Below are 19,956 nucleotides of genomic sequence, written 5' to 3'. Positions count from 1 at the left end.
CAGATGTTATTGAGAGTACAACTGCAGTATAACATACAAACACTAAGAGAGCATATTCTAGGGGAAAAAAAAAAAATCCCACAACCATGCATTTATCACACTTTGACCCCCAGTGGTTCAAAACATATTGGGACTGGGGAGAGGTAGAACGATGCTCTTTATGGCTGTTCACCCTTAATTCATCACAATGAAGTTGTTATAGCATATTTATATCCTCAGTAAAACACTCCTCTCATTTTTAGAATAAGCACATAAAATTTCTTTAACTACAATCTATTCTCTTGTTCTGGACATCTACCAAATAAGCACCTAAAGTACTTTTTGTGACCAGTCACAAAAAGTGGACTAAAACTCCTTTTAATTTTTTACTTAATTGTAAGTGTTTGCTATATAGGGAGGAGTGAAAAGAAATGAGATTTTGTATCTGCCTCAGTTTTCTCTTTCTCCACCGTGGATTACAAGCTTAAACTCAGCAGCGGTATATCCCTTTATAATATTAGGGGCTCATAGCATATAGTTATTTCAATCAGGGGACAGTTGCATCTCAAGGTGAAAGATTTCTCAAACTTTAAACTCTGGAGTTGATACAGATCTGAAAGACTTTGTGTCCCCCTCCTAAGCAGCCTTGAGTATCTATAACTAGCTGTTAAAAGACTAATATTGCAGAGCATCCATTGTTTCATAAGCAAACTAAATGACTAAAAATTAGCCTGTTTTCTGTCTGTGTTGAGGGTGGTGGGGTAGAGGCTGACAAGAGAAAAGAGGTGCAAATGATGAGGCAAGACAGGGCAGTTTCAGGTACAAATGCGTGTGGAGTACACTGACTGGCCACTGGGTGTCACTGTTGATTTGACTTGGAGCTACTAGAGAAAAAAAATCTACATCCAAGTGCTTATGAACTGAAGAAAAACAAAAATTTATTTTTAAACTCCATCTATACAGATGCAAGCAAATCGAGTTTTTGGCATAAGGAAGAGAGAGAAGTGAGGAAAAGAAAAGGAAGAGCAAAATAGCAGAGAAAGCAGAGTTTCCAAACAGGAGATGATGGGGACGTGTGACAGGAAAAGTCTGCAAGTTCTGAACTTCTCTGTTTGCAAATTCAGAGTTGGAGAGGGGTTCGACAATAACATTTGCATGCACCTCACAACCTCCAAAATAGCATAAAAAGCTTCTTAAGGCCCTAGAGAACATGAGCAACCTCCGAAAGCTCAAAATTAATTTAAAACTCTGGTTTGCTTTAGGAAACGGACTGACTTACCTGTAGCGACATCATGTCTGGCCTGTACTGTTTACGGAAGCCAAGGTCATACATGAGGAATTTCAGCATTTCAAAGGCCTGTTCCTCACTCATATGTAGAAGCAGCACTCCAGCTACAAAGCTTATACCTTGACAATAACCCACTTCTTTGTCCAGCAAAGAATATGCTTTCAGGAGATTAAAAAGTGATAGCTGTCCTGCTCCCAGGTGGGCAGAAAAATAAGGATGTGTTGGAAATGTCCGTCCTGATGTAAAAAGAAAAAGAGTAGTTGATATTCAATTCTTTTCATTTAAAAAAAAAAAAAAAAAAAAGCAAGCCAGATTCGTCTGAAGACCAGCAATTCTATCTTCGCATAGAACTCTTCTCTTTGCTTTAATATGCAGGTTGATTTTAGTCAGATCAATCTGTGTTTTACCATTAATTTTAGACTGTATCCACCGAGATTTCATATTCTCACCTGCAGAGAACTTGCAGAAGGAATTACTTGATTTCTCTTTTCAGACAGATATAGAAGAGCATAAAAACAAACAGCATAATCTAAGAAATCATCTGCTTAGAGGACACTAAGTGGCATACACAAAATGTATCCTGGCAGCATATAAAGTGGTGGTGATGCAGCAGCATCTATCTCCAGCAACAGCTTCCATTAAGACTGGCATGTTTCCACTCAAAGACACATGATACAAGTCAGAAAAATCTCCCTGCTGCAACCAGACATACCTAGATCTACGAGGATGGCGTGCTGTTGAGCAGTCAGTTGTTTCAGAAGTTCTTTGTAAGAGACATCAGGAGGCTGCTGTTTGTTTGGCAGTCTGTGTCTGACTCGATGTTGCACAGCCAAAAACTGCCAAATTTCTCCCCGACGACTTTTTGGTACACCTGCAATCAGTCAAAAAACCAAGAGGCCTAAGCAGGGGGATATTTTTAGTGCTGTAACACAATGATTTGTTCTGTCATAATCTTGGCCAAACCATTCTGGAGCATCTCTTACAAACAGTCAGCTTCAGAAGTCATCCGCTCTACAGTGTATTCACTCAGTAGCCACAGTTCAGACCCACTAACTAAACATTAACTACAAACTTCTGGTAATTACACTGACCAGTGCATTGGACAACTGAAGTACAGCTAACACTTGCTTTGCCACCTCTGAGCTGTTAGCCTTCAGCAGGAAAAGATGCACAACTACACACAGAATGCTCACCGGCCTGTTTGGAAAGGCTGAACTGAATTCAGAGGTGTGAAAACACAGGGAAGTCCACCTCCCCTTCCCCTTTCCAAAGGGCTGCTGATGTCAGTCCACAGGCTTGGAGAAAGATGTACAGATTACAAAATCCTCAGTTCAAACCTAAAAGCATTAATGCTGCATACCAACGGAAGGACAAAGAACCGCTCATATTGAAAGACGGCATTTCACTCAAGTCAGCCAAGCACCTACGAAAGCACAAACTAGATAAAAATACTACTTTGAAGCTTTTGCATACATCCTCTGACTCTGTAAACCAACCTTCAGAAGTCAAAATAAATTGTCAACTCTGCTAATACTTCCCAGGCAAATAATTATTTAACATGAATACAAATTAGAAAAAGCACATCCATGATTCCCAACTCTAAACCTCAGTCCAGCAGGAGAAGACAAGGCAGCAAGGAAAGACACTTGTTGGCAGTCTTTTGCAGGCCACTAACAGGAACCACCTTATTTCTACCACAATTTTCATTGGTAGCAATTTAAAATTTCCTTCTATACAACTGAGATAATTATTTTTCAGCACCTGTAATACAGACATGAGACTCTATGGAGGAGGGCACAGCGGTGCAATTGGACTCTACACCTCCATAACACTAACAAGGCCTTCTGGCCTACGGCTAGGCCATGGGAAGATCTATTTCAAGCCAAAATCCCCAGCCTTTCACTCGAGGAAACAAAATACTAAAAGACCATAGTCCAGGCTCCACAAGATGTGGTCCTTCTGGTCTCTGAAGCTTGGTTGCAACTCCCCTAGGTTTTGGGCACAGTCCACATTAGACATTATGGTGCTGCCTGCTCAGTAAGTAAAATCAGAGCATCTGAAACTCAGTCAATTGGATAGGAGCCACAGACTAGAAACCAGAAGGTCACAGTGCTAGCTGGAGAAACTCCCAAGTTCAATATTCGATGTAATAATACATGGGCACAAGGTGCTACTTTCAGGAGTATGACTATGCATGTTTCTGCATTGCTGACATTGTAAAGCTGCAGACGCAGCAGAACCTATTTTCTGTTTGGCAGCAGGAGGTGGGTGAATTTGCAAAAAGACAATTTTTTCATGATTTTATGCTACTGGAAGTAGTGTATTACTGACAGATTTCCTTCGGTATCAAAAGGGAACAACAACAAAAAAATCTTCAGACTGCATAGTTAAAAGCCATCCTACATAAATACCTTCTTTCAAAGTGGAATGAATATCTTCCATATCACATCGGATTTTGGCTCTGCAGTTTAGTAATTTCTTATCCCAAACATTTATGGCATCTTTCTGACATGTACCAACTTCATCATAGTCCAGTTTTACTTTTCTTGATTGGAGCTCATCTCTGCTTGCTAGAGCACAGAACACAAAGGAAGAGCACATGAAAAATGAGAACATCAGAAAATTACAAGAGACATCAAATATGCAAAACCCATTCAAGTTAGATATATCTATCTGATAATCTGATTACGGATAAATACACCTTCTACAATTCATCAGTTAATAGCTGAGATGGGGCCAGTCTTTCGTCATAAGATGCTGCAGGTAACAATTTAACTTCTATTACTGGGCTGTGAACATTAGTAATTCATGAAATACATTAAAACATTTTTTAAGGCTTGGGGCAAGAAGAAAAATCCACTCAACACAGTCAGCTTCACCACATCTGCTGCTTCTTTCAACTGCAAAAACACCTTTGATCATTTTCCTCTTGTTTATATTGAACATTACAATAGTTTTAGTATGGAAAGTCCCAAACATATGAACATTTATATTAGAGATTTAGGCAAGCAAGCTAGGCAAGTCTTCTAAACTGAAGTCTGTCATACCAGTTCCAGTTTCTACATGTCCCTTAAGAGAGCGATAAGAGCTCTTGCCACTGCTACCTGGCACCATCAGGCTGACTAGAAGTAAATAGAATGAACCAACATGAACCATATCCAGAAAGGTACATCTATGCTGAAGGCACAGAATTCACGTTGCTGTATACTTAAAAGTTTTGCTGCATAGCACTACCTAGCACAAAATATTTATTCAAGAGGACTCACTATTTCTGAAATAAAGCTGCAGAGTTACTCTGGAACTTCATGGAGGATCAGCTTTCATTTCCATTACTGAGAAATTAACTGTGGTTATTTTATTATATATGATATGCAACGCAGAGTAACACCCTAATTCCTCATACTACTAGAGCAAAAAAAACTGGAATCAAGACCTGAATGTGTGTTAATTTACAGAGATAGTTTTAATTATCATTGGACTGAATTGTACATTTCACAACATGACCTCTGAAAGCTGCAATTGAGTTATCCCAAATTTGCCTTGATCTGTGTGCAGTACTTGCTTCTTGCAGGAGACTCCTTCCTCTCACAGATGTGCCCCCTTCCCCACCATCATCTCCAGGTAAAAGCAAACTCACATTATTATACAACCTGCAAAACATGACAATCAGTTCCTTTGCCTGATCGGAACATTTTGGATACAGCCAATATTGGGTGAATCCACAAGAGCATTGCCTAACCCACTCCAAAAACCTAGGTGACAAATTATTCCCAAAAGCTGCATCTTACATCTCTGAGACCATATCTATTAAAGACTACAGGGAGCCTTGTAGAAGCAACAACTCTGCACAGTGCAGCACACTTCCATAAAAATGGGAATGTGATCTCACCACAGGAATTTGCAGTCCAATTGGGGCAATTTTAAATGCTACGCTGTTGCTGTATGATTTCATTTGAGAATTCTCTTAAATCTCTACTGGTTATGAGATTGAGCAGAGTAACGTATTTTCAGTGTGACAATGAACTCTAGAATTAAGTGCATGGATTATCATTCACTGAACAGTACTTTGACTCTGCTGTTAACCCTAGTGAAAGCTAGCAAGCTGCTTCTGTTGATTGTACTTGCCCTACCAACTATGCCAACCTTGGTTGCTTGCATCCTTATTAACATCCTTCCTAATCATTGCTAAGTGTCCTGCTGCTTTTGGTAGTTCTTATATTTCTAGGTGACCTACTGGAAAAAGTAGCTTTTAGCTGCTCAGCCAAAAAAAAAAAAAAAAAAAAAAAAAAGCAAGTTTGTGCAATTCACAGAACTTACCTTCTGTAAAACAAAGAGCTAATAGTATTCAAGTCTCCTCGACAGCAAAAGGAACAGGAAAAGATGTTCTATTAATATTTTGCAAATAAAAATCAACAAAAAAATTAACAGAAAACCAGTAAAAACAGTTCCACAGCAATTCCAGTCTTAAACCAGTCATAGACAGCTGAATAAATTCACAGCTAGAAACCTGGCTTCAATTAGAGAAATGGCTGCAATTCTGTTATTGCACTTCCCATTCCTGAGATCTATATTTAATTGTAGGCTAGAAGGCCAACCACTGTCCAAGCAGTGCTTGTTTGGAACGTATTAGTCCTGCATACGTCCTGTCCCTAAAATGGCCTATGTTACAGCAGCCCACAAGAAGGAAGCCTACAGATGGGCATTAAGACAGTTTACTTTTCACCCTTTGAAAATAAGATGATGAATTCTAGCTAGCCAGAGCACCAGTTTTAACGGCAATACTTATGAACCTGCATACAAGAATAGAGACGTGCTCCTTGGAGCACGAAAGATGTGGCCTGGAAGATGGGTGCCAGTTTGGAGTCTCCACTGCTGACGCTCCTGTTTTCACCACAAATGGTCAGGCAGGCAGAACTTATTTTCTACACATCAGTTACAGAATGGAAATAACCTACAACTGAGTCTTAAGGAACTGGACAGATTTAACAGTTTTCAGTACCTCCAGCCACACTGGAAGGGTACAGAAAAAGTTTGTCCCTCAGCAGCTCATACTGCCAGAGGGATTAACATGAAATTAGTCACTACAGCAGATGTCCAGCCTCCTCACCCCACAACAGTACACTCACGGCTTCCTAAAAAAAAAAAAACAAACAAAAAAAACCAAACAAAAAAACCCCAACAAAAAACACCAACCAAAAACCCCACAATAAAAACAACCAAACACCCAAACCAAAAAACCAGCAAATGGAGATTTTTGGATGAAGTGAAATCAGACTTCTCTGTGGATGTTCCCTATGAATCTAGGAGTTTCCACAGAAGTGTGTGTCAACAGGGAGACAAACTGTAGAGAGAATGCACAGAAAACTATGCTACAAGTGTAGGAGAAACATCCAAGGATGTACACTTGTAGGGACATGGAAAGACTTCTGTCCTGCTGTTTTTCTTTCCTTCCCCTTCCTCCTTCTGAGTAAGGACCACTAAAGAAGGAAAAAGAGTTAACTGACCTCAACAAGATCATTATGTTTTGAAGAATCAAACTGTGGTATATCTGAGGTTATACACCATACAGGAGAAGATGAAGGCAGTAATTGCTGAGTGTACATCTGAAATTTTCAAATTGCACTAAAAGCTATTACTCTATTATACTGAAGAATTTCTATATGCTAGCATAGACATTGCATCCTGTCTTTTATTTGTGCAAGTCTTGACTGGTCACAAAAAAACCCCAAAACTTTAGCCAGGCGTTCAGGCAGCTGACAAGTCAGCATGGCCAAATTCAGATCCCTTGGTAACAGCACTCAATTTTCAGTGTACAGTGCTCGTCTTCTAATAAATGAACTTTTCGACATACCTCAAGAGCCAGTTGCTCAAAAATTGTATTGGGATTCAAATATTTATAAATTACCAGTGATGTGCTTAATGAAGGACAGAAAGCCTGGAGAGAAATGCCATGCACTGCAAAGGACTGAAACAAGATATAGAGGGTAAGATTTACCATACCTAAGTGTTCACACAGCATCCGTTCTCCTGACTCCACTTCACATTAGAATTCCTAGACTTAGTCATCTAGAACACAGGCTGCAGCAACCTTTGTCTAACGTACACTAAAAAAGGAAAAGTTACCATTTTCTTCTTTAACTAAGGTGACTCATCAAGAGTTGGCAGGTGGACAGAGAACCTGGTAGACTGCGAGATAGAACTGGGCAAACATATTTCTTTCTAGCACCATTAACCAAAAAGTTACAGAACCACACCTCTATTTGAGGTGCCCAACACCAGTACAGTTTTCAGCTTTAGGCAGCAAAATTTGTAATAGGTTTTAGGGATATTTTCTAAATAGCTAACCTTCCAGCTTCTGGTTTTCTTTTTCCATTCGAAGTAACAGAATTTGTTGATGGATGGCTTTTCTCCAAAGACTTTGTAGTTCTTCTGAGTTTTTCCTCTCTCCAGTTTTATCTGGACCATCCTCATTTTGCAATACTAGAACAAGAGGGTCCTCCTCCAAGGGTGGAGCAAGAGGGGATAATGGTAACAGTTCACTTCCGTCATGACCATCTGCAAAGAATCAGAAAGCTATTACAGGAAACTCAGAACGTTTGACATATCACAAAAAAAAAAAAAAAAAAAAATCTAAGTCACAGCAGAACAAAAATAGTTGTCTTCCACATTCAGCAGTGAGGCACTGATTCCAAAGACAGAGAAAATACAGTTCAACAGTAGAGAACTATTTTTAAAGAAAGTGTTTTATTTAAACTAAACATCATTATAGTTAAATTAAATAAAGTTAGATAAATGGTTACCCAGTATTTCAACCCCTGCTAGCTCCTTCTAGAAGCATTTATCCATAAGGTCTCCTTTACAGCTAAGCTTGTTTACTGCTGTGATTTATCACAGGTCCTGTACTAAAAGCAACTTTTTCCATCTGCTAAGCTGCACTATGGGCAGTGCTGTAGCACTTTATGGTCACCAATTATAGTTTGTCATTTACCTATGGTTGTGAATTCCACCAATGTGACTTTATCAACATAACAGCATTTCAGAATTTTCTACCCTAAATGACCTAAAGCTGTAAGAATTATTAACACGTTCAACAGGTGCTAAGCGCAGTACAAGGACAAGGCAGAAAATTTAGCATTTCTGCAAACCCTATTACATAAAATACAAAAATTATTAGATAAGCAGGCTAGTGTAAAGATTTGCTAACTGTTAAAGAGGGTCAGCAAGAAGTAGTTCTTCATTTCCTTGCTACCAGTGCAGTTGCAGCACATTGCTATTAATTTGATTTTGATAACAGAGTCCTCTGTTCAAATAAGTACAACTGATCTCTAGCCAGGTTCTAGCAAAACCATTGTATCAAGCTGACTCCTCTCCCCCTTTTTTATTTTCACACGTTGCTGTCCACTACAGTAATAACTATTCAGTAACAAGTGCTTGTTTATTTTCTTTAAAAGCACACACAGACCTGGATGCTGCATCTTGGAAGGAGATTTATTCATAGGTGAAGCTACCTGCAGGAATATTCTCCGCCGCCAGGAGATGCGGCGAGGTGTGAGTGTTTCCCCCACAGCATTTAGAGATTCACTGCTGCAGACGGTTGGTGTTCTTTTCTTTCCCTCCCCATCACTGAAGGAAAGAAAAAGCAGATGGGGTGATCAAAGTCAGTCATCTTTAGATGAAAAAATAAAAAACAGTCTTTGTTAAGTCTGCCTAATGTACAACCAAACCTGCAGGAGCATTTGCTGGGAAGCTTCAGAAGGCAAAGCGTGCTGTGTGTGAGCTTCACCTTGAATACAGAAGTGCCCAATTGTTTTCTTGTAACACAGTACTGTGAAGTTTGCACTGCATCCCACCAGGAAGAACTCATAGTGCTCACACAGTGCTCAGCTGGAAGCTCAGAATAAAAGCTAAACTCTCCAAAAAACTAAGAGGAAAACACAGTAATATTTAGCCTGTAAAACAGACACCAATGGGTTTTGTTTTGCCAGATGTTAGTCTTGCGTGGCAATCTGATGTAATACCCTTAAAAGCACAAATGTTGCTTTAGCAGAGCACAACGCTCTATTTAGTGCCATTTTAAATGGTACGATGAGCTCACAGGTGAATAGTTCATTGGAGGTGGTGTTCTGGCCTTCTCATGCAACCTCCTTCCAATGGTTCAAGAAGTGGACGCTTCACTCGTACAAATGGGGCCAAACGTCCTCAAGTTTCATCAGCATCTCCAGCTGAAAGAACAGAGCCTTTGCAAACAGAGGGCAGGCTCGGTTCCTACCACAAGGACCTCAAAGGAGTTGATCTCCTCCCCAGTTACCACACAGAAATATATTTACACAGTAACTTTAATAGCAGGTTATATTGCTGAAAGAGGATACAAGGTAGCTTTGCTGGGAGGTCATTTTAAGAGGACAGCGAGCACACCTCCCTACTGACTCTTGCCAGAGGAAAGGGTATTTAGCTTTCAGAAGTACTTGAGCCATCTTCAGAAATATTTAAGCATTTTGCATCTGTGGTGGTAAAGTAGGTGCAGAGATTTCGTAGAGCAACAGGTACATTGACTATCTGCCACAAATCCTTCCATGCAACGTCAACAGTGTGAGACACAACTACAGGCTTCTTGGGAAGACAGCATCAAATGCAGGGAGCTGTGTCTGAAGCTTCATCTTCATCACAGGGAAACCTGCTATACCGACACAGCAGCAGCTACACTCAGACCTTCATCCTGTGAAGAATTCCCATGCTACAGTGCAAAGTCTCTAAAAACAGTTAGATGAAAGGAAAGCCCAGCACGTTAAGTGTTCACTATGGTTTTAGTGATAAGTTAGTGATTTAGTTTCTACAGTGCCTCAGTTCTGTATACACCATACGATCAGTAGGCGTCTCAGCAGAGCCCCATGCTGCACTAACCAAGACAGCAACGGAAAACCCTGTGACAATCTTCTTGGACTAACTCTTACAGTCTTTGGTGACGGGGTAACTACTGCTTGTGCTAGCTAAATGGACGACAAAAAACTAATTTTGAATCTAGAGGTGCTGTTTTCCAAAGGTATTTCAGTCCAGGAACTCTTGGAAAGAAGGTACTGAGTTTGGATACACTAATCATTATAACTCATGTTTCTATAAATAACTGTAATGAAACTTCTTCTCGCTATTTCAAGTCTCACGTATCACATGTTAAAACACAAAAACTGAGTCATTCCAGGGTTTACTAAATAGAAACTATATAACAAGGGAATGAAAACTTCCTTTCTACTACTACGTACAAAAATTTACATTCAGCTACTCTGCCTCTAAATGTGCAGACAGTCCTAGGAATAGTGTTCAGTTTGCAGTAGTAAAATTTACGGGAAAGTCAGAATAAGAGAGTGTATGGAACAAAGCCGTTTACGTCATCTGAGTTGCAGAATTTACAGTGGGATGGATTAATCACATGTGCTGCCTCGTGAAGTGTGTATATCATACAGTTCTGAGGACCCTGTACTTCTGTTGTTAGACCCGCCCTTCCAAAATTCCCCTGGCATTTTAAGCAGCTAACATTAATCACTTCCTCTTTCAAAGAGCTGTCTGACAAGTGATTAGAGGAAAACTTTCGAAAGTCTCATGTAGACACCTTGCCATATTCAAAGGAAGGCAAGGGCACCTGTGGAAAAAGTCCAAGATTTAGGAAAGGGAGCAAAGAAAGTTTCCTGATTTCAAGACAGACAGACAAGTCCTAGCTTATTATCAGATCTGAAGGTGTGAAACAACACACTACAGAGTAAAAACAGGAAGAAGTCAGAGTAAAGCAGTAATATCTCCCATCCTGTGATGAAATGGTTCAGAAGACTGGTACAAAAAATCAGATGAGTTAATTCAATTACATATTCCCCACCTTGAAACAGGAGTTGCACCATACTTACTCCCTGGACTTGCACCATCTTTCATACCTAAACTTAACGGGCTTCCTTTACTCTTGGGTCACATTTGCAAGATTACTTCGGATTTTAAGGTAGCTATGGATTTTAATAGCAAGGCAGGTAGGTGCTTTGCTCAGACAGGCCTACACCACCTCATACAGTTTCTCAAGACAGGGTGGGAGTAGAGAAAAAAAGGTATATCTGACCATTAGCTATCAGCTCCCAGCAAAATGAAGATGTTTACAGAATCATAGAATTGTCTAGGTTGGAAGGGACCTTTAAGATCATCTAGTCCAACCATCAACCTAACTCTGACAAAAAAACCATCACTAAACCATGTCCTTAAGCACTATGTCTACCTGTCTTTTAAATACCTCCAGGGATGGTGCCTCAACCACTTCCCTGGGCAGCCCATTCCAATGCTTAATAACGCTTTCAGGGCAAAAGTTTTTCCTAATATCCAGTCTGAACCTCCCCTGCTGCAACTTGAGGCCATTTCCTTTTGTCCTATCGCCTGTGACTTGGGAGAAGAGATCGACTCCTGCCTCTCTACAACCTCCTTTCAGGTAGCTGTAGAGAGCGAGGTGGTCTCCCCTCAGTCTCCTTTTCTCTAGGCTGAACAATCCCAGCTCCCTCAGACTTTCCTCATAAGACTTACTCTCCAGACCCCTCACCAGCTTCGTTGCCCTCCTCTGGACCCGCTCCAGCACCTCAATGTCTTTTTTGTGGGTAAGAGGCCCAAAACTGGACACAGTACTCGAGGTGGAGGCCTCACCAGTGCTGAGTACAGGGGGACAAGCACCTCCTGAGTCCTACTCCCCACACCGTTCCTGAGACAGGCCAGGATGCTCTTGGCCTTCTTAACGTGAGCAGAGAGGCTAAGAGCAAAAGCAACTCCAGAACAACAACATCATCTTAAATGGAGTTCTGTCACTGCTACTGAAAAGCAGCGCAGAGTTTTCACCACCTCCTAACCTGGCGAAACGGAGACCTTCACAACTTTCCTGTAAAGGCACTGATACTGAACCTCAAATACTCATGGGAAAAATTCTTAAGAACCTTGTTCTGACAATGCACAGGCTTAAACATCTACATGGGAAACATGTTGCAAGGTCAACTAGCAGAAATACTCCAGTCATTAATTCCAGCTTTTAATTATGTTTTCCACTCAAATTTATAACTTCTTTATAACCTATGGATTATAGAGCCTAAATGCTGGGGCAAGGCAAAGGATGAATATTTCTTTGGTTTCACAGTGACACAGCCTCCAGAAAGAAAAAAAAAAACACAACTACTTTCTACAAGTTCCTGTCCTCCTGCAACCTACCAACAACCGAGCAAGACGAAATGCAGCACCAGAGTCAATGTGCTGCAAATTAAGAGATGGCAGCATATAAATCTTAACAAAGTACAGAAGAGATATTTAAGAACTGAACCGCGAACTAGGATGTGATTGCAAGAATTGATTTTTTTTGAGCTTTATTTTTATTTGTTTAAGAAACTGACAACTAGATTATGTTACAGCTTCTACATCAGAATATTTCAGCTTCGTAAAACGGACATATGAAAGAGCAAAGCCAAACAGTTCAATAGAGAAATTCCACAAAATGTAGTATTTCCAATTTATTTTACTTACTGTTCCTGTTTTAATCACTTAACATACATTAACATCCCATGCAGCTCTGGAAAACGTAATACATAATGTAATACAATGTAATACTCTAAGACAAAGGCATCACAGTTCAGTTTGAAGAATAATGGTTCTTCATAAGGCTACTTAGACTGTGCTCCTGACCCAACACAGAAACCAAAACGCATTCATCAGCTTGCATGCAACAAAAATGAAAAGCTATAAATTCAAAATATAATGCCTCAAGTATTTCAGTCTGTACTTTCATCTCTAAGCTGTTACAAGCGATAACCTAAGTACTCAAGAGTATCCCGTTCACTATTCTACCAGATAATGCGTAATATGAAGAGAAGGCAACCGGGGGGGGGGGGGGGTGGTGGAGGGGAGAAGGCCAAAAAAAAAAAAAAAAAAAGGCAGCAAGCCAAAAAACTTGTTCTTGTTCAGATTACAAACATGCTTATTGCTTGGTTTCAATTACCCAAATCTCTTCCCAAAACTGTTCTTTAAAATGCTGCCAAAGCCTGATATTCAAAAAACCACAAAGCTACCCCATTTCATGTGAACTCTTTATACAGTACTTACCTGAATTATTTTGCACTTGAGTGCATGCAAACCAACTGACTCAAGAATAAATACTGTTGCTGCTCATGCCAAGATTTGCATTTTTCCCCAGTTTGCTTTCTTTTCAACTTCTCTTGATTGCCCTGAGAAGCAATTGAATCAACTCAACCTACTTTGCAATTTGGAGGCTGAGATGGTACAAAATCCTTCAGATCAAGTACAGAAAGACAGCTAATATTTCAACTCCCAGGACTCAAGCTGACAGAAGCCTATATGTAAGTCTAATACATGAAATATTCTTCCCCTCTGGGACGAACAAAAAACAGTTCCAACCAGTTAACACCTCTCTATTGGTTCTCACTCTTGTCATACATTTTTATTCTGAATAATTACTTTTTGCTATTTTGTTTAAAGAACATTCTCAAGTATTTTACTTCCTTCACAAGAAATGAAGCTGTTTTAAAAAAGTAATCTGTTCAAATCCAAGTGGCGATAAATCAGCTTAAATTGTCCTTGCATAACAATGCAATGAACAGAGACAGTGCAGGCTAGTCAAACCTATCCTGAAGCTTGTTCCATTTTTAAAGGTGCTGCTTTTATTTTTATATTAAAAAAACCAAACAGATTCCTCCAATCGCCTAGCTTTCATGAGTAGCTGTTGAATAAAAGCCAGAAATCCCAGAAGTTACAGAAATGAAAGTTTAAAAACAGACTATGCTTTCAAATTCCTGTTTGTTTACCTCTGTGTTGGCAGGACTTTTTTAATCCTTATGTGTGCTTGTGTTCAATATTAAACACCGCACAACACACTTGTCAAAAGTCAAGATTATTTCCACCCTAGAATTCTCTCTAGACAAATGAATTGTCAATGCAGAAAAACATTCTGAAGGCACCTATTAACAGTGTGTTGATGCCCAACCTTACTATGCCGTTCATTCCTTAAAGCAGAAAACATACTGGTGTTTTCCCTCTTCCACATAAAGCATCACAGTAGTGATCCCTAGACTTAAACAGAAAAAAACCTCAGTCTCCCCACAAACATTAGGAAAAAAGATATGTCTTTCACCACAGTGAACTTAACTGAAGAATTTTTATTATTTTTTTCTCCTGGCTTAGCTACCACCAACACAGCCATTTAAATCCTAGAGAGTCAACTAAGGCTTCCTTTTCAATGAAGGTCAAGACACTTTTAGGGCATGATTCACGCTTTCTAAATGACAACGTTCCCTGTGACAAGCACAACTGGCTGTATTAGTGTTCAGGAAGGAAGATAAATAAATAGGCAAGATCAGTTCTGTAAATGTCAGAATATTAAAGGCAACCATATTAGGATGAGAGCAACTGTGCTGCAGAAACACCAACTTCTCTCCACTGATTAGACGAGATGAAGATGTCTACAATCATGTGGGAGCCTCTGTACGCAGTATCTCCAACACCCTAATACTAATTTCTGAGTTTGTGACCATATGCCAAATGTGATGTAAACATGGATCAGAAACATCTTCTATACGGCCAAAACAAATGCATATATATAATAAGCAGAGCTGCTTTTTAACACCCAGCTCCCCAGCTGACCCTGGCTTCGTGTTATTTGCATAGGCCCATCTGACTGCTACAAACCAAATATCTTTCTAAAAGTATTTCTGACTGAAACTGGCTTTGCTCCTGCACATCAAAGTTCACCAGAACACCAAGAAAAGCTGCCGGTTGCATCACATGTAATCTGAAAGCTACATGATATGGGAAATCAGACTATAAAGTATTCTTCTCTAGTGCAACATGGCTAGATTTCACTTCATGAATGTGTTGTAACCATGATAATTCTTAGAGAGGAAAATGCACTGAATTTTTAATTAGGGTTCCTAACAGTTAAACAGCCGATAGCCTTCAGATTGTAAAGGACTGCCACACCATGCTCAATTCCAACCTAACATACACTCACATGAGAATGCTAAGAACACCTCACATTGAGCCTACTGGGATAGAAGATGGTCCTCTTTGTGAAAAATAGCCAAAGGGAAAAAAAAACCTCACACCACAAATCAACAAACCAACCCACAAGAAAAAGCAACCTGGTCTAGTGGAAGGTGTTCCTGCCCATGGCAGGGTCCTTGGAACTAGATGATCTTTAAGGTCCTTTCCAACTCCAACCATCCTATGAAAAACCACACGGTAAAAACTTTGAAATTCCTCTCATTCATGAACCTGACGGCACAACACACATTTGCAAGCTAAATCAGGGAACGTTTGAAGAGTTTCAGCCACCATCAGTTGGACAATACTTTTCATTCTCCATTAGCCAGTTCAAGTGGCAGTTTGATTAGCTTATTCACTCTTTTCACATCAGCATTACTCATTCGGCACTTCTTTCTGACTATATTTGTTGTATTCACTTCATGAACCCAACTAGATGCCAACACTTTACCCTTGCTATTGCAATTTCCTTACAATGACAATTCAGGCCCAGTTGCTCCCAGCAAGATCTATAGCTAATGAGATCCCATTTTCACAAGAATTTTTGAACAAATTCAAGATTAAATGGTATCAGAAACCTGTACACAATAAAATCTAAGTACAAAGAGGGTGGTCTTCTGGGAATTACTACTAATTTGATGATCTCCCCACCTTACAGTTCAAAACTCCGTTATAACGAAATGTAGTATCTTGACTATCGTTCATAACCTATTCCAGAAAGAGTAATATGTCAGAAATTTCAGCTTGGAATTAGCTGGCATTAAAGTACAGCTTTAGTACAATACTCAACACCTGCATTCCCCAAATCCAGAAAGCTAGGTTTAATGGGATCCAGCTCCCTGTACAAACTGAAACTGGGCATTGGTTCAACTCGGACCAAGTCTGCTAACTGAAAGGAACACAGAAGCAAAGTTGGACTGGAACCCCAATAAGAGGTAGTCTGTAAGAAACAGGTTATTTTTTTGCCATTTCTCTGCGCACCCTGGTGTGCATTCATCAGTTTCTTTAATAATTCACCTGCTACTAAGTCTAGAGTTACTGCAGTGTAGTAGGGAATGGAAAATCTAGGCATCTAATTCACTTACGTAGTAACTATTACTGAACGCGAAGTGTAGAACAGGTGATATTAAAAGCCTACTTCTACCTTTAAAGGCCTCTTCCAACCCAAACTATTCAATGATTCTAAACTGTACTCCAAAAGGTGAAAAAATTTCTAAAAGGCTCCACTTAAAACTTCTACAACCATCTCATGTAACTGAAATCCCCATGTATTAGAGTCCTAACACACCCAGAATCTCATCAACACTTGTTTTAGGTAAGAATGTAATCTACTCTTATTTTTCCAGGCAGAAACAGTCACAAAAGCACCTTCTACAACTCCACAGGCTTCTGTTGAGAACGATTAGGGGAAAGTCACAATTGGAGATGAAGAGTACCAGAAACATAACCATAGTTCAGCAAACAAGGAAAGACTGACAAAGGAGAAAGGAGCTGTCATTGACGGAAGAGAAATAAAAAGCCAGAAACTGGCAAAAAGCACCATGAAGTTCAAGACTATGGCTTCATCTTACTCACTACAGGCCTACTGCAGAAAAATAACCCATATGCTGTTTTCTCAAGCATCCTCTTACAGTAAAAAGAAGGGTGACTTCCATTCAGATACTCAGCCTTTCACACTTATGTCAGAAAGCTCTTCTTGTACCTTTGCTTCCTCCCCACTACTCTTCAACTGGAAGTTATTTGCTGACTCTCTCTAAACATCACCCAACTAACTTTGCATTTCCCCTTCCTCATGCACAGGCATCCCACGTTAGTACCGTACATTCTTCACATTGCTCTTTTCTTATTTTCACATGCCAATGGTCACAGCAACACATGCTGGTTTGCATTCAGCAGAGAAAGCACTGAATTGGCGTGACGCTGCTAAAAAACCATTGCATTTCAAGTGACAAACCAATGCAGCAGATTTGCCACACCGCAACAGAAATGGGTCACAGCTACTGGATGTCAGCAGACAAGCCTTTATTTTTAACAGGCTTTTTTTGGGCAAAAAGCCTATTTGTCCATTTGCATCAAGTACTTAGGAAGTCTGTTAGAAATGCAGGAGCACAAGGCAGAGTGAGAGACCCCCAAGTGCTGCATTGCACTGAGAATCCTGTTGCTAAGCTGTTGGCACTGAAGAACTAGGCAGGAGACAATGCTCTCACCTCTTGGAGAGATCACTTTCTGAGTGCTGGAGCAACCTTCCTGAGCCCTGGTAAAAGCTTTTCAGGAAAGAAGGGGCAGAGACAGAGGAGGGGAGACCAGGTGACGCAGATTCACTCTCACTGAGAGAGTGCCGAACCTCTACAATAGGGCTGTGCAGGCAACAAGAGAACATAACAGATGGGTCAGCATGGGTTGGAATACAACAACAAAACATACAGACTAAAGATACTGACCAAGTACCTCATCTTGTCTTACATTAATTTGGTTTCCCAGAAGACAGAATGTACCAAGTGCACTACTGGGTAGTTTCCCTGATGATATTGATCAGCTGTTACAGCTGATTTCTTTTAAGAAACATGTCATTGCAGAACAGGCAGACCACCTTGTTTCTTTAGCCTTATTTATTCTCAAAGCAAATTCAGAAAAAGAATCTCTGAAACATTCAGAAAATATTCTTAGAAACCTGGTTCCAACAACATGAACTGCCTTGTTTCTTCCCTTCAGTTTTCCGTTACTCTTGTAAATAAGATGTATTGCTAGAACACATTAGAAAGCAGAGATTATTTAAATAAAATATTTTCGGATAAATTTTTGTGAAGTCTTAAAATCAAGAGAGACAATCCTGCTACACAGTTAAACATTACTTAATAATAGTAACAAGGGTCAGGGGGACATAAAAATTAATTCAGTTTCTTTTACTTAACATTTTTTATTAATCCTCACTAGAAAAGGAGAGAAGGAAAAATCCCAGCCTAGAACCAAGCTGTTACAAACTGTTTTGACTGAAAAATCTGCTGATGATGCCATTTAATCAGCGAGTTCTTAAAAGTTATCACAAAGAAGTGAAGTCAGCAAGTCCTTCAGTTTGAACTGTCAGGGTTTCCTGTTTGTATATAACATGGTCAGTGGGAAAAAAAAATAACCAAAGTTTATCTCAGTAAAAAACACATTATTTATCTCTTCAGAAACAAAATGTAACAAAGCTATTTCAAGGCTAATTTCTTACCCTTCACCCCCATCCGTCCTCTTAACAGAATAAACTTTTTTGGCTTTCTCTACAAGCTGGTGCGGCATTCACACTGATCTAGACATCAAATGGGTGAGAAACTATTATTTAAAGCCATTTTTAGAAAAAGGCCACAAAAAGCATAATTGCAGCCAAGCACTGAAACAGACAGGTAGTTTGGAGAAAGTGCTCCTCTGACAGAAAAAATTCAGCTTATCTGGGTCTGAATATTGAAAAGGTTTTGGAGTTTACACCATCAGTTACTGCAAATAGCAAGGATGGAGGCGGAGAAAGAAAGCGCAACCAAAGAGGCCCACAATGAACTGTGGGGACCTCTTCTGACTGAGTGAGGAACTCCTGAAGGAACAGTGTTCCACGCGTTAATAGCTGGAGAGTCTCCAAAAAGGAAGGGGAAAGAAGTTACAGAGGGAAGCTTCGTAGAAAGGCAAACAGAGAAAACGCATACCTCACAGTTCAGTGGAGGTGTTTAATCCCCAAGTTCTTTTGTGAGATTCCTCACCAGTTTTAATTATGGATATACTCTCTGGGAGCTTGGCTAACACAGTGACTGACACTTGAAGCTGTTAGTGGCTTTTTCATCCTGGCATAAAACCATCAGGCTATTATCTCTGCAGTTAGAAGCGGTGAGGACCTCTTCTCCAAAGGGCCTGAATACAAACACTGGCAAAAAGGCTCAGCTCAGAGGTGACAAAAAAAAAAAACCAAACAGATCGGTGCCGGCATCCAGTCTGATGATCAATTCACTAAATTGATGCTTCCCCTGAATCACTAATTCAGGGAATAATGAGTTACTGCAAAGCACTAAACTACTGAGAAGTGGAGAAGACAGGCTGAAAATAGATAAAAAAAAAAAACCTCAGAGCGGTGCAGAAACAGCTTCCATAAGGAGGAACATGGGTAAGGCTCGTGTACCAAAACCACAGCAGACAGCAGGCGCGTGGCCTTGACTCACCTTGTCGTCTCGACGCAGCTCTGCCGCAGCAGCGGGGACCGGACGCTCTGGGACCTGCCGTTCTGGAAGGTTATCCTCCGCCTGGCGCTGGAAGGGGGGTGGCTGAAGGTGTGCGCGCGTCTCCTGAACTGGGGGGAGTCCGAATCTTCCTCGGGAAACGGCTGCCAGGCCGACGACACGGGGGACGCCGGAGGAGTAGCTGGCGGGGAATCACCCGGCGAAGCGTCCTGAAAGGAAGTGCTGGCGGAGTGAGGCCTGTCGTCCTGCGCCCTACGAGAGCTCTCGCCTAACCCCACGGGTCGTGCACCGCATCAGGGCACCAAAGCCTCTCCCCCTTCTTGGTCATGGCCTATTGTATGCTAATTATCGCCAAAACCAGACATCCTTTGGTAACTTACTCCCAACCAGCAGCGTCCTTCTTTAAAAAAACAAAAAGAAAGAGAAAGA

The 19,956-nt window shown here is 40.4% G+C and overlaps 1 protein-coding gene across 2 annotated transcripts in view; it reads right to left on the bottom strand.

The window, feature by feature from the left end:
- TBC1D4 (TBC1 domain family member 4) overlaps positions 1-19,956 on the bottom strand; it is a 120,183-nt gene that overhangs the window by 10,805 nt on the left and 89,422 nt on the right. The window contains exons 10-17 of one of the 2 annotated variants that reach the window (XM_074152306.1): positions 19,510-19,736; positions 17,530-17,679; positions 8,730-8,890; positions 7,613-7,822; positions 5,585-5,587; positions 3,679-3,837; positions 1,980-2,138; positions 1,259-1,503 (exon numbers count right to left, since the gene is read on the bottom strand). In XM_074152306.1, the coding sequence (XP_074008407.1) occupies positions 1,259-1,503; positions 1,980-2,138; positions 3,679-3,837; positions 5,585-5,587; positions 7,613-7,822; positions 8,730-8,890; positions 17,530-17,679; positions 19,510-19,736 (1,314 nt within the window). The remainder of the gene's footprint in view (positions 1-1,258; positions 1,504-1,979; positions 2,139-3,678; positions 3,838-5,584; positions 5,588-7,612; positions 7,823-8,729; positions 8,891-17,529; positions 17,680-19,509; positions 19,737-19,956) is intronic. The other variant, XM_074152315.1, reaches the window with a different exon arrangement.

The sequence above is a fragment of the Numenius arquata genome, chromosome 1 (genome assembly GCF_964106895.1).
Source record: "Numenius arquata chromosome 1, bNumArq3.hap1.1, whole genome shotgun sequence".
NCBI lineage: Eukaryota > Metazoa > Chordata > Aves > Charadriiformes > Scolopacidae > Numenius > Numenius arquata.
Note: the sequence above shows the minus strand (reverse complement) of the source record. Positions and strands in the feature narration are given on the sequence as shown.